We start from the raw sequence: 13,383 nt of genomic DNA, 5'->3' as shown, positions 1-13,383 counted from the left end.
CTCTGAGCAGCGAGCACTCGACACGTTCTTTGGGGTCCAGGTTCCTTTGATCAGTCTTGCCGCTGCAGAAACAAAGTCCAAACGTCACACAATGGCGTACCAAGGTAAATTTTGATTTTCTCACTATACCGAAGCCTATTCTTTCATTCCTATGCGTTCGTCAATTTCCTCATATTGACGGGAACTGCCCTCAATCGAAACATTCAAATGGCGCTCCTCAGTTCAGACTTTTCACTCAGTAGAGAAAGAGGTACACACAGTCGCATTTTTGTGAAAGGAGGGGCTTACTTAATCGGCAGGTCCAAAATGCATAAAACATAATGCATATTGCATAATGCATAATATTTGAAAAATGTCAATTTTAGAGGCTATAATAAGGAGAATTTGAAAGATAATACTTTCAACAAAACAAATATACCATTTTCTACCAGAAAATAAAGGGTAGAAAGCTGTAAATTTGAATTTTAGATGATGAAAAAAACCATGATCTACTGAAAACCTTCGTCGCCATTTTGATTTTCATAGTTGTATTTTACAGAACGTAGTATAATGTAGAGAAAACAAGAAAATATCTCCTCCGTATATTACTTTTCTAATTTGAAAACATAAATTTTAAAGCAAGATCTTTCTGGGGGTTTTCTCAGAGATTTTTTCGAACAATTGTTATTAAATTTCAACGGGTTTACCCTCTTACAAAGCATTAACCATGTGAATGCTTTTTGTTAGATAAGATAATACCCAGCCAATATAAATTAAAGAGCTTCATCCGGGAGCTAAATCAAAGAAAATAGACTTCGAATCTTTTTACATTCGAATGTTTATGTTTTTTTGAGAAAGAAGAAGGGGGAAACCTTTCTGATCTGTTGCTTATTATTTTGTGACGGAAAACCCTTTGTTGTTATGATTCAAATATTTTCTCTTTCTTTCGGATTCGAAAAGTAAATATTATGTCTAGGGGAAATCCCTCTGATTGGAAACTCTTCTTAAGAGGTTTTCGCGGTTTTGGCCTCTGCAAAGAAGAGTTTTAGAAAATATAAATCGTTCTGTAAATTACACAATACTATTATGCATTATGCAATATGCATTATGTTTTATGCATTTTGTACCTGCCGCTTACTTAATTCTTCCATTTCCATATCTCTTGACACTGCCTTGAGAAAGCCTGGAAACCAGGTTGCGAGAAAGCCATTTGTCAGATATGATCTTACTTATTGGGCTATTCCATTTTTAAACCATACAGACCACAAAGACGAACTTTTCCAGGGGGGACTGAGCCTTGATTTTCCAAGGAGCATTTGGTCATTTTCAGATTTTCCAAGGGGGTTATTAAAGGTTTCCAGGGGGGTTATTGAAAAAGTTCATCAATACACCTGTACAATTTTTTTTTGGTGGATATCAGCAACACCTCAACACCTCAAAATCATATGCAACAACATATAGAACAACCCTAAAGTAAACCTTTCACCCTAGGCATAGATTAATATTGCAATTTTTCAAAACTCATTGAAATTCCATTATTTTTTGCTGTTTGTAATTAACATGTCTGCGCAATTCATACATTTTTTCTCCCGAAAACTATTGCCCAAGGAAATTCTGTGTTCTCTGTTTCTATTTCTATTTCTATTATTTGATTAGCAAAAACTTAATACAAAGTTATTCTCGCCAATGTAACAAAAAATATGATTAATAAAATGAAAAATATGAAGAATGTAGCCTAAATTTATAATATATAAATATAGAAATAATAAAATAATAAGTAATAAATAGTAAAAATCAATTTATTATGTACATATAAAGATCTAGATAAAAATATTAGCCTCTAATCTAAAAACATTACCTCCCTGGCTCAGTATATTGGAAAGGGTGTAATCTGGCATTGATAGTTAGTCGAAGGAAAGTAAACTCGAGAAGTTGAGAAAAGCTGAAGTGAGTTGTGAATTTGTTAGAGCTTGACAAAGGTTTATATTCGAATTGTGGGTAAAAATAAATAAGATAATGTTTAAAATTTTGAATATTTTAATAGGATTAAAAATCGCTAATTGATATTTTATCCATTTCTTTCTTAAAACATCCAGGTCTTTTATGTTTGTCAATTTTGTTGATAATTTGTTCCAGAGCCCCACCGTATTTGGTGTAAAAGAGTTTGCGTATATCTTTATCCTGCTTTGGATAGGGTTAAACTTTGTATTAGCACATCTTTGCTTTATTGGTATCATTTCTCTATTTACCTGTTTTGTTGAATGATATATTTCGTGTAGCATTTTTACCCGAGCTCTGCATCTACGTTCGTCTAGAGTTTCAAGGTCAGCTTTTCTTCTTAACATTGTTGGGCTTACAGTCTGTTGCCACGAGCTGTAGATCCAGCGCAAACTCTTTCTCTGAACCATTTCAATTTTAGCTTTTAAAGTTTCATTTCCAGCTGGGTCCCAAACAGTTGATGCATACTCTAATGTTGGTCTTACGAAGATTTTAAAGCATTTAAGCCGCATTTCTGGGTTACTCTTGACAAGATTTCGCTGTAGGAAGAACCTGGTATTGTTTGCTTTTGCACAGATATTTGATACATGTGTATTCCACAACAGACTTTTTTGCAATGTCACACCAAGGTATTTCGCTTTATCGACTTTCTCAATCTCTTTTCCATGGATTTGATAATCAGCGTTGATGATCTTACGTTTGTTTGTTATCCTCAGCAGCTTGCACTTTTCTGGATGAAATTCCATTGACCATTTTTGCTGCCAAAGAACGAGTTTATTTAAATCATTTTGCAGTTGTTCTGCGTCTTTGGATGACATTATTTTCCGGTACAGGTAAGAATCGTCAGCGAATAAAGCAAGTTTTGAATTCGTTTCTAATGGCATATCATTGATATAGGCGAGAAACAGGAGGGGGCCGAGAACGGTACCTTGGGGGACACCTGAAATGACTGCTGAATGTTTAGATGAAGTTCCTCGAACAACGACACATTGAGTTCTATCATGGAGAAAGTCTGATATCCAGTTTAGAATGTCACCGTTTATACCGTATATTATACCTGAGTTTCCTGTGCCCAACCTTGTCAAAGGCCTTCCTAAAATCAAGCAAGATGGAATCAATTTGTTCTTTGTCATTAATTGCTTTAGCAATGTCATGAACTGTTTGGATCAGTTGGGTTTCACAAGATCTATGTTTTCTGAATCCGTGCTGGCTATTGGAGAGTATCTTTGTTCGGTCAAAATGAGACATTACGTGACTATGTATGATGTGTTCCATGATTTTACAAGTTGTAGAAGTCAAACTAACGGGTCGATAGTTCTCAGGCTTTGAACGATTTTTGTTTCCACCTTTGTATAGCGGGGTGATATTAGCTTGTTTCCAATCATTTGGTACTTTTCCTTGGTGTAATGATGCTGTAAACAATAAGACGAGAAAGTCTGAAATCTCGTCAGCACATTCTTGTAAGATCCTTGTTGATATTCCATCTGGTCCGCTCGCTTTATTTGGATCAAGGTCTTTTAAGAGTTTGGTGATGCCATTTTTGGTAAAGGTAATTTTTTCAATTGGAGGGCCTTGTGGGCCGTTAATTTCGGGTGATATTCCATCATCGGCAGAGAAAACACTAGAAAACTGTTTATTCAGTGTCTCTGCAATGCTAAGATCTTCTGTTTGAATTTGCCCGTTATTGTCTAACAGCGGACTGACTCCAACAATGTTTGTCTTTTTTGCTTTTATAAAGGAGAAGAATCTTTTGTCATAGTCCTTATCAAGTTTTGTACGTTTGTATACTCGGTAACGTCTTTTTTTCTTTCGGGTAGCACGTTTACAATCTCTATTGAACCAAGGTTGGGTGTATCTTGAAGATGTCATTTTTGTTGGAACATGTGCATCTTGAGCTGTCTGAAGAATGTCTTTGAATTGAAACCATAAAGTGTTTATTGATGTTGCGGTTGATTCAATTTCAATAAGTCTGTTTATCTTATTCTGTACTTGGTCTTTTAAAGCTGTTAAGTTTGCCCTCTTCCAAATATATATTTTGCGTTGAATAGGTTTAATTTTGGTAGGGTGACATAAAATATCTGATATAACTGCTGTATCGTGATCTCCAAAGCCGGGTAGCGGTTCACAACGTTCTATCAAACCTGGACGGTTGGTTAGGAAGAGATCAAGTACTGATTTTTTACGTGTGGTTAAGTTTACGTGTTGGGTAAGGTTTAACGTATCAAAGAGATTTAAAAAATTTTCATTTGTCTCTTTTGAGTAGTGATTTGTAGCGATTTCTTTTGAATCCCAGTTGATGTCTGGCAAATTAAAGTCTCCGCCAATCCATACTGGTATGTTTTTGTGTTTAGAGATTATTTGCTCCAAACTGTTTATAAGTTGTTGATCTTGTTCTTTTGTGCTTTGCGTTGATCTAAACATGCTGTCAGTAATATCGGCTTTTCAAATGTTTTTACTTTAATGGAAATGATTTCACCTGATTTTTGTTTAATTTCTTCAACCAACAAGCTGACTTTGTAGATAATAATAACACCTCCTTTTCCGTCTGCTCTATCTTGCCTTGAGGCTGTGTAGTGCTCTGGTAGAAATTCTAAATTGAAGATGTTACATGATAAGTGCGATTCGGATCCTAGCATGATATCAATGTCATTTTCCAATAAAGTATTCTGCAAAAGTTTACCTTTATTATAGATGCTTTGAAAGTTACAAATGCAAATGCAGAGTCTTTTTGATTTGGATTTTTTCGGAGGTACATCAAATGAACGATTGTTTTCCGAGTTGAATGTTTCGTCTGATGATATTGAAGATATCGAGGTGTCAAAAACACTGGGTGTAACGTCTTTAAGTACACATAGAGAGCATGTCCATTCAAGGGTTTCATCGTCAACATAGCAGTCAAAAACCTGGTCCCCCATTGATACACATTCACAGTGGTGCCCCTTTTGTGAACAAAAGAGCAAAGTTTGGCAGGAAAGTGATTTAAGGCAGTGATAAAATTTTACAATTTTGACCGCGGTTTATTGGGCTATTCCAAAAAAAAACTTTTTTCACTTACCCCCTGGAAATTTTGGATAACAAATTATCCCCTGGAAATTAGGAGTCGACACCCCTGGAAATTGAAATTTTGTGAAAAAGGGCCTGGAAAGTGACTATTGATGCCAGTTTAGGAGGAGAGAACTCCCTGGAAACCTGTAACACCCCCCTTGGAAAATCAAGGCTCAGACCCCCCTGGAAAAGTTTGTCAATACCCCTATATGGTTTAAAATGGAATAGCCCAATTGAGCATTTGAATCTCAAAAGTTGAGTGCGTAATGAAAAGGATTATCCTATCCACACTGAAAATTATGTCATTTTGTAATGCTGTGAGACGTCTGAGGTGATATCTGGCTTTTTGGCCAACAGTATAACATTTAAAAGTCAGGGGGTGCTCACTTTAATTAATTTCTAGTGGATTACTAATGGTAAATCTCTGTACTACCAAATTAATTATTATACAGAAATTTCTGTAGTGGTTAAACTTGAATTCTATTTTTTCTTTAGTTCTAAGCCTGTTGTTAATTGGCTTGTTGGGTTGTAATGCCCTCACCTCATCATTGACCTACAAAGATCAGCAAAAGCTTGGTCGCAAATTAAGTCAACCACCAACAGATCTTGAAAGTGCTTTCTATTCGGTATCTGGATTGACTGCGCTTAAAAAAGAAGTTCTTGGCAAAGATGCTGTTTGTGAAATTGCGGGCAAAAATCTGGACACTAAGAACGCAAAAGCTCTATATCAATTCTCTGAAGTAACCAAAGTTTGTGACTGCAAGGTGAGAATTTAAAGAACTTTACAATAAGTAATATTATTGATCAATGGCTCTTAATGTTTCAGAAGGGTCATTTAAAGTTTCAGTTACATTTATATGGTCAATTTTGTTTCAGAATGTTCCAGCTATCAGTAATATTGCTGAAGTTATTTCTGATTCATCATCTGCCATTGAATTCTCTTACCTTGTCGCTGCCCTACGCAATTTTGGCAAAGATATTGATGCTGAAACTCTTAAGAAATTTGTCAACCTTCTCAAAGAAAATGACAACCCTGCCAGGTAAAATTGATTTTTTTATTAGAAATGGCAATGATGAAAAGTCTGTTTTGATTTGATGATAACATCAACAGTCCCACTGAGCCATTACTTTTGTTAACACAAGATTCCTCTTTCAAGTAGAGGACAACTTTTTTTTCTGTCTCCAAAAGATATACCTAGCTGTGGACTAAGTTCAGACTCTTTCAAGAAAATTTCAAGTTATCCTTGACCATGTTGACAATTTTGTTCTCAATTGAAGAAATGAAATGCTAAACTTTAGCTTCTTGTGACATACGTTTTCCTTTTCATACAGTGCTTCTGTCGCATTCTACACTGCAAGTTTATTCCCAAAATCAGATGTTTTCAAACCAGTTATCTCTATGGTTGAGGTAGGATTTTCTTTTGCCAGCCCTTGGGCAGGTGATGATTTTGTTACACACATTGAAAGTAAATGTTTTCATTTGCTTGCAGAAAAAAACAGTTTAACTGATGCCATATAATTTCAACATACACATACACCTAAAAAAAACTTTTGTAGAGGTTGCCTTGCACTGATGATGTTTAAGCTCAGGCAACAAAGAGCAACCTCTTCAAAAATGGCATGATCATTCACATCGATACATCTAATACATCTAATACATGACATTACATTTATTACGCAAAAATAAATAGACATATAGTTAACACAAATTAACACAAGTAATTTTGAGTTTAATAATTAGAACCAGCTGTGTGTTCTTGAAAAAAAATTTTGCACATGTTACTTTCATGGCCGCCACTAAAGTGTCTACTTATTTTTGTGTAATAAGAAATTGTTACAACATTGTAAGATTTGATAAACAGTTTTATATTTGATATAGGAGAATTTTCGAGTGCTGGAGCAAAACTTTTCCCTTCAATTGAAATGATGTGTAATTTTTCTTGCTATTTAACACGTTTTGGCAATTTTATTTGATATGCTGAATTATCAAAAGAAGAACAGATATAAAGTTTCAAGCATTGTCTTGATTTAGGACATTGTTGCACAAGCTGATGAAGTCGGAGGAAACATTTTGCAATTTGAAGGAGGACTTGGTGTCACTGCAGGTGTTGTTGATGGCATCATGCGCTTGTCTGATCAACAAGGGACAAAACTCGTCAAGGATGTGAGTTTGTCTTTCTTTCGGTTTTATATTTTCTCTTGATGCTTTTGATGATCAGTTATCCTTGCCCTGATGTTGTATTTGACATTCATCTGATGCCAAAATATTGCAAAAATCATTCTGAAGCTAAAAATGTCCTAGGTTTGTTTACTGTATTTGAATGGTTGCTTTCTTCAACAAATTTATTTCCTTTTTTTAGGATCAAGTTATGAAATTTACAGAATATTTCTTGAGCAGAAAATTTGTTTTCACTCTTAAAGACATCTACTACCTTACCAAAGCACTTGCTGCTCTCTCAAATAACAAGGTATACCTTTATGTGTTGTGTTTGTGTCTTTCCCAAGCATACGATGATGATAAATTCTCAGCTCACTTTGAGTTCTTATGAAAATAACATACGAACATGCTGAGTATGCTTAACATAACTTTCAACTATTTCTTAAATATTTGTTCTTTTTAAAGTTTGATTATGATGATAAAACTCAGCTCACTTTGAAATGAACTGAAAATCACTTTTTTTCTGAATCAAACTGCTTATTCTTTTGTCTCGGCAAATTTTTCAAATGGTTACTCAACTTGTTTCAAGGCTAGAGATAAGTTGTCTTCTGTTACATTTAGTAGGGGGGGATTTGTAAAAGTCACTTGATTGTTTTGGTCAAAGCACTTGTTATACAGTTTTGAAAAGTTAAGGGGTAGGGGAATCAAAACAACGTAGGTGCCAATTTTTTTGGATACTTTGGTGTGCTTTGTGGACAAATATGACAGTCTCAGGCAAAAATCATAGGGTCGAAAATTTCCCAAAATATACACCATGTCTCTCTTTTCTCAAGCTGAAATTTTCATTAAATTTTGACCCTATGAATTTTGCATGAGACCGTCATATTTGTCCGAAAACACAGCAAAGTGTCTAAAAGATTGGCACCCTTGTTATTTTGATTCCCCTACCCCTTAGCTTTCCAAAAATGTCAAACAAGTGCTTTGACTAAAAAGTTAAAGAACCTCAAAAAATCAAACAAATTTCCCTTACTAATTTACTTAAAGCTGTTCAGTAATTTCAATTGCATTATTTATTTAGAATCAAGTACCAATCGTCGTGTCTGTCTTCAAATCTAACTTTATCACTAAAGACAATCCAGCATTGAAAATTCGTGTCACAAACCTTTTAGATAGATCTTTGTCGGACATCAAATCTGTCACAGCCAAATCCTTCACAACTGCAGATGATACTGTCACCCTCTTTGACAACAAACCCTTCACCAAATCAAACAATAAGGATGACATGATTGTGTTGGATAATGAAGTTGCCAGAGGTTACATAGAAGCTCATGCTTTTGATCTTAATGTAATGGCTGCCAACCCAAAGCGTGGAATGTTCATGTGCAATGTTGGAATACAAATGAAAGAAGCTAAGCAATATATCAAGAAATCCACATATGGAATTGGATTGAAAGTTCTTGCCCGTGTAATGGTTGAAGATGTTGCTGTTTTTGTTGCTGAAAAAGATCAAGCTTCAGGAAATGTGATCAAAATGACCTACCCTAAACAATTTCCAAATTCCCTTGAAGCTGACAGCCACCAAAAGATTGTTATGGACTTCAATTTGAAAGATCTCAATAGTGGTGAAACTGTGACAGCCCATCAAACTTTTATCAGATTGACCAACGTAGAAACACAACAAGAAATCTTCTTTGTAGCTGAACCAAATGGTGATGATCATTACACTTTCACTTTGGTAAGAATTTATCTGTTGTGTTAGATGTTAAAATTGGTTCTATATTTATTTTGTTCCTTTTACACATAAGTAACTTACTTCATTACTTGATCCTTTTCCTTTTTGAGCAATTTAAATTTTCTTTGTTTATGAAAATAACTGCCCAACAATTTTTAATAAACATTAATTTTTCAACCCAGATTCTTGTCTTATTCTAGGATGTCAGTGCCACTGCAAAGGACTCGTTCAATCACCAATCTGGAAAATACAAAATGGTAAGTTTATAAGATCTACCCTTAAAGGGAACTTATTTTTGCAGTGCAAAGGTACTTAATATAATTGGTGTATTTTGCAGAACGAATTTTTGACAGTTCTTTGATGTGCGAAGGGGTTTTTGGGGATTTTCAGTAAAAATTGCATTCCCTGGAATTAATTTTTGCGGTAGACACCCAGAAAGTTTCACTTTTCACATTCCTAATGATGAACTATGTTTGTCTGTGTATTGATTTGAAAAGTTTTCATTGGTGTAACTTATTTCTCTATTGATGATTTGGTCATTTTCCTTACATGAAAGTATTAAAAACTTGATGATTACAATAACAAGATTGAAGTAGTTTTCATATAGCCTCATTTTTCAATGGTTCTGAAGGAAAAATAGGATTTCATCTCTCTTGGATGCATCCGTTGTTGCAATATGGTTTTGGTTTTCAAATATGATATTGTGGCAGCATTCTGAGAGAAAAATAAATCCAAGTTAATCTCAATCTTCATTTTCCAATATGAATGGTTGCTTCATGCCTTGGACACAACGTCTATTTCACCTTAGATTATATACCGGGTGACCCACGAAAAAGTTCAGACGTTTCTCGACGTCTTGAGGCCGAAAAAATGTCCCAAGGTGCTTGGAGTTTTGATATTTAGAAAGTAGATATCCTAACTTAAAATTTGAGCTATCACTTTTTAAATTTGACCGACTTGTTCTCTACTTATGAGCTTTTAAAGTCAAAATTCACTTTTCGGAAAGTGTAAAAAACACGTAAAAAAGAGGTATTAAATTTATGCAATCAATTAGAAAATCACTTACAAATTGACTTATTTAACGAGTTTTATGACATTAATAATTAATAAAAACACCTTTAAAAGTAATTTTTGCTTGAAACAAGACTATTTTTTTTAAAAATTGGCGCTTTTGTAGATTTTTCAGATTTTTTTCAAAAATTGTATATCAAAAGCGTCTAAAAATACCAAATTTGATACCCCTTTATTACGTGTTTTTTACACTTTCCGAAAAGTGAATTTTGACTTTAAAAGCTCATAAGTAGAGAACAAGTCGGTCAAATTTAAAAAGTGATAGCTCAAATTTTAAGTTAGGATATCTACTTTCTAAATATCAAAACTCCAAGCACCTTGGGACATTTTTTCGGCCTCAAGATGTCAGGAAACGTCTGAACTTTTTCGTGGGTCACCCGGTATTTTGAATAGTATTCGCTGTTGCACAACAGGTTCAACTGCTCCTCTTCCTAGGTTTAATTTATTGATTCCTCTCCCTGGCCCCATTCGAAGCTGGTATAGCCTTCTTGGTTGCTTTACCAGTCAACTTGGTGGCAATATAAACTTCCATTTAAAAGGTCACTTCTTTTCTATCTCTTCATGAAAATGAGGTATCACCCAAAATGTAAACAACAATTCCAGAGTTAAAATAATTTAAGCTCGCATGAAACTCTCTTGTTGCAAGCAAATAGGGATAAGTTTTCTAACTTTGATTTTTCTTTTCAGGCTCTCGTTGTTGGTGATGCAACTATGCAAGTTCCAATTAGTTGGAATATGGTAAGACACATTTATTTTGCATTACCCTCTTCCCCAAATTTCCTATCTCAGCAGATCATCCATTGTGTGCAAACCATGCCTAAGGTGTCATCTTCAGCCTGTCATCTGCGGAATATGAGAATCTACTTGGCATCATGTTCTGTTTCCACTTGAAAAATACTGATTGTTAGTGTAGCCGTGGATTGTAATGAGGGCTTTCAAAACTTCACTAGTTTGAACTGCAGTGAAAGTTGCAAATTAATGATTTTGATTGCCATTTCTCTTCAGGGTGAGGTGAAATTGAAATTCTCTGGCAAGCCAGCCACGAACAAACGACAAGAAAGATTGACTGAACCACAACCTATCATCGAGGTAAAAATCTTGTCTCTCTTCCCTGAGTCAATCTCTCCTGATGATTATAAATTCTGTGTCAGATGTCACAAGTGGATGATACTCTAGGACGGAATGAAGGAGAAATTACTTACCAATTTTGTATTGTTTTTCGGAAGACATCGTTATGAATTGAGCTCTTCCAGAAAATATCCGTACATGGAGGGGTGGATGATATATTGTCTGGGGTAGCAAAAAATAATCAAACTTTAGATTGTTTTGGGGAAGACAACGTTATGAATTGAGCTCTTCCAGAAAATATCCTTACATGGGGGAGTAGCAAAAAATCATCAAGTTTTGCATTGTTCGGGGTAAATTTGCTCTGTCCAGGGGTAATTTAACTTATATTTTTCATTACATAGATAAAATGATTATTTTCTTTTTCTAGCATTTGTTCCGTGTCCCAGAGAAACGTCCATCAAAGATTGTCTCCACTGTCTTCACTTTCTTATGTCTTTCACCTTTACTCATCATGATCGTATTATGGGCACAACTCGGTGCAAACCTTTCAAATTTCTCCTTCTCGATTTCAACCATCGTCTTTCACATTGGATTGGGAGCCATCTTCGCATTGTATTACATGTTTTGGGTGCAACTGGATATGTTCCAAACGTTGAAGTTGCTGGCCATTATAGGAGGTGTAACATTCTTAGGAGGAAACAAAATGCTTGCTGATATGGCGGCTGCTAAGTACAAGTCTTGACGAAGATCCGTATCTTCATGGTCACTTTAGTGACTAATTTTCATGTAATTTTTGCAGTGTGAGTACTACGTGTTCTACACATTAATTTAGCATTTCTTAATTTAAAAGTTTCTTGGAACATAACACTTTTTTACAATTTTCAAAAATACACAATAGTTGAATGAATGAAAGGATGGTGTTAACTTTATAGGGTCCCTATAATCATAGTCATTATAAAAAACCCCGGTCTGGAAGGCTTTTGTTTCTTTCTATTGTTAACAGTTAGAGCTTGTGTTCGCAAATCGACTTTATTTTGCATACTTTTTGATCATGTGATTGAAATTTAGACCAATCCCAAAAGGAGAATTTGGTAACGTGATCAAAAAGTATGCAAATCGCAACTTGCCTTTTATTTATAACAAAAGAAAATTTGACAATAAAGCTAAAACAATACATTGCCAGACCAGTGTTTTTTTATAATGACTATGCTATAATGTAAAAACGTACCTCCGCTTTTCTCTGATCAAGTTTTCCGCTAGAGTCCTAGACTAGAGTCTACTTCTGGCTGAACTTAGCTTTTTGATGACGCTGAGTTCAGTGAAGTAGACATCCGCGAAAATAAGTCCCATTGGAAATTTGAAAAAGGCCCATCCGCGAAAATTAGTTTCCGCGAAAAAATTTGAATTTTTCTTTGCTATTCGCGAAATTTTTATTTTTATCGTTTTTTATTTTTTTTCTACATGAGGGCACGCAACCCTCGAAAAAGGTCAAATCCTCGATATGCTTGTTAGCAAAAAATCGTTTTCCTCAAAATTTTCTTCACAAATTTAGAAACTTGGAAGAGGTATTGGAAAATTTTTTATCTAAAGTGATCGCTTATTGTTAAAAGCTTTTCAATGTAAGAGGGTAATCCAACTGGCTTGAAATTAAACATTTAAAAGGATATGTAAGAAAAGGAGGGAAAACGGAAAACAAAAGAATTTATTTTCAATTTAATTTTCCTATCCCGAATTTCTCTTCCGCTTTTTTCCCAAATAGGCTGTGAAAATTTAGGACCGCACCATGGAAGTTCAAATTCAACTTTTGATAGTTGTAATACATATCTCCTCGCCCTATTCCAAAACACCCTCTTATTACTTGAAAAATAAATTCTTAATTTTCCTGGAAAAATTTTATTTCAATGTTTTGACCCTTTTCAAAAATTTAAATTTGTACCCCAATCTGCGAAATTAAATCCCCGCGAAAAATCAGGAAATCCCTCATCCGCGACAATTAATCCCCGCGAAATCATAAAATTTCGCGGATGAGCTCAACCGCGAAAATTTATCCCATTAAAGTAATTCTATTAAGTCGAACCATACAAAGTTTCTAGTGGTTCCTATCAGAGTGTGATAAATTGCGTGGGTTGCGTGCCTTCGTGGGTCGGAAAAAAATTCGTGGGTTCTGAAAACAAATTCGTGGGTCCATGAAAAAAATTCGTGGGTTCACAAAAATAATTCGTGGGTCCATAAAAAAAATTCGTGGGTTCATCAAAAAAAATTCGTGGGTCTATGAAAAAAATTCGTGGGTCTAGAAAAAAAATTCGTGGGTTTTAGTAAATAAAAATTTTAT

The 13,383-nt window shown here is 34.8% G+C and overlaps 1 protein-coding gene across 1 annotated transcript; it reads left to right on the top strand.

The window, feature by feature from the left end:
* The first annotated feature begins 7 nt into the window (after window positions 1-7).
* On the top strand, window positions 8-11,963 carry LOC136806447 (dolichyl-diphosphooligosaccharide--protein glycosyltransferase subunit 2-like). The gene is made up of 11 exons (XM_067063025.1): window positions 8-104; window positions 5,518-5,786; window positions 5,899-6,062; window positions 6,355-6,430; window positions 7,055-7,186; window positions 7,383-7,490; window positions 8,259-8,915; window positions 9,113-9,169; window positions 10,671-10,721; window positions 10,989-11,072; window positions 11,479-11,963. Exons 1-11 carry the CDS (start codon window positions 92-94, stop codon window positions 11,791-11,793), a joined length of 1,926 nt encoding a protein of 641 aa, XP_066919126.1. The 5' UTR covers window positions 8-91; the 3' UTR covers window positions 11,794-11,963.
* The last annotated feature ends 1,420 nt before the right edge of the window (window positions 11,964-13,383 follow it).

This window comes from Clytia hemisphaerica, unplaced genomic scaffold (assembly GCF_902728285.1).
Source record: "Clytia hemisphaerica strain Z4C2 unplaced genomic scaffold, Clytia hemisphaerica genome assembly, whole genome shotgun sequence".
NCBI classification, from domain to species: domain Eukaryota; kingdom Metazoa; phylum Cnidaria; class Hydrozoa; order Leptothecata; family Clytiidae; genus Clytia; species Clytia hemisphaerica.
Note: the sequence above shows the minus strand (reverse complement) of the source record. Positions and strands in the feature narration are given on the sequence as shown.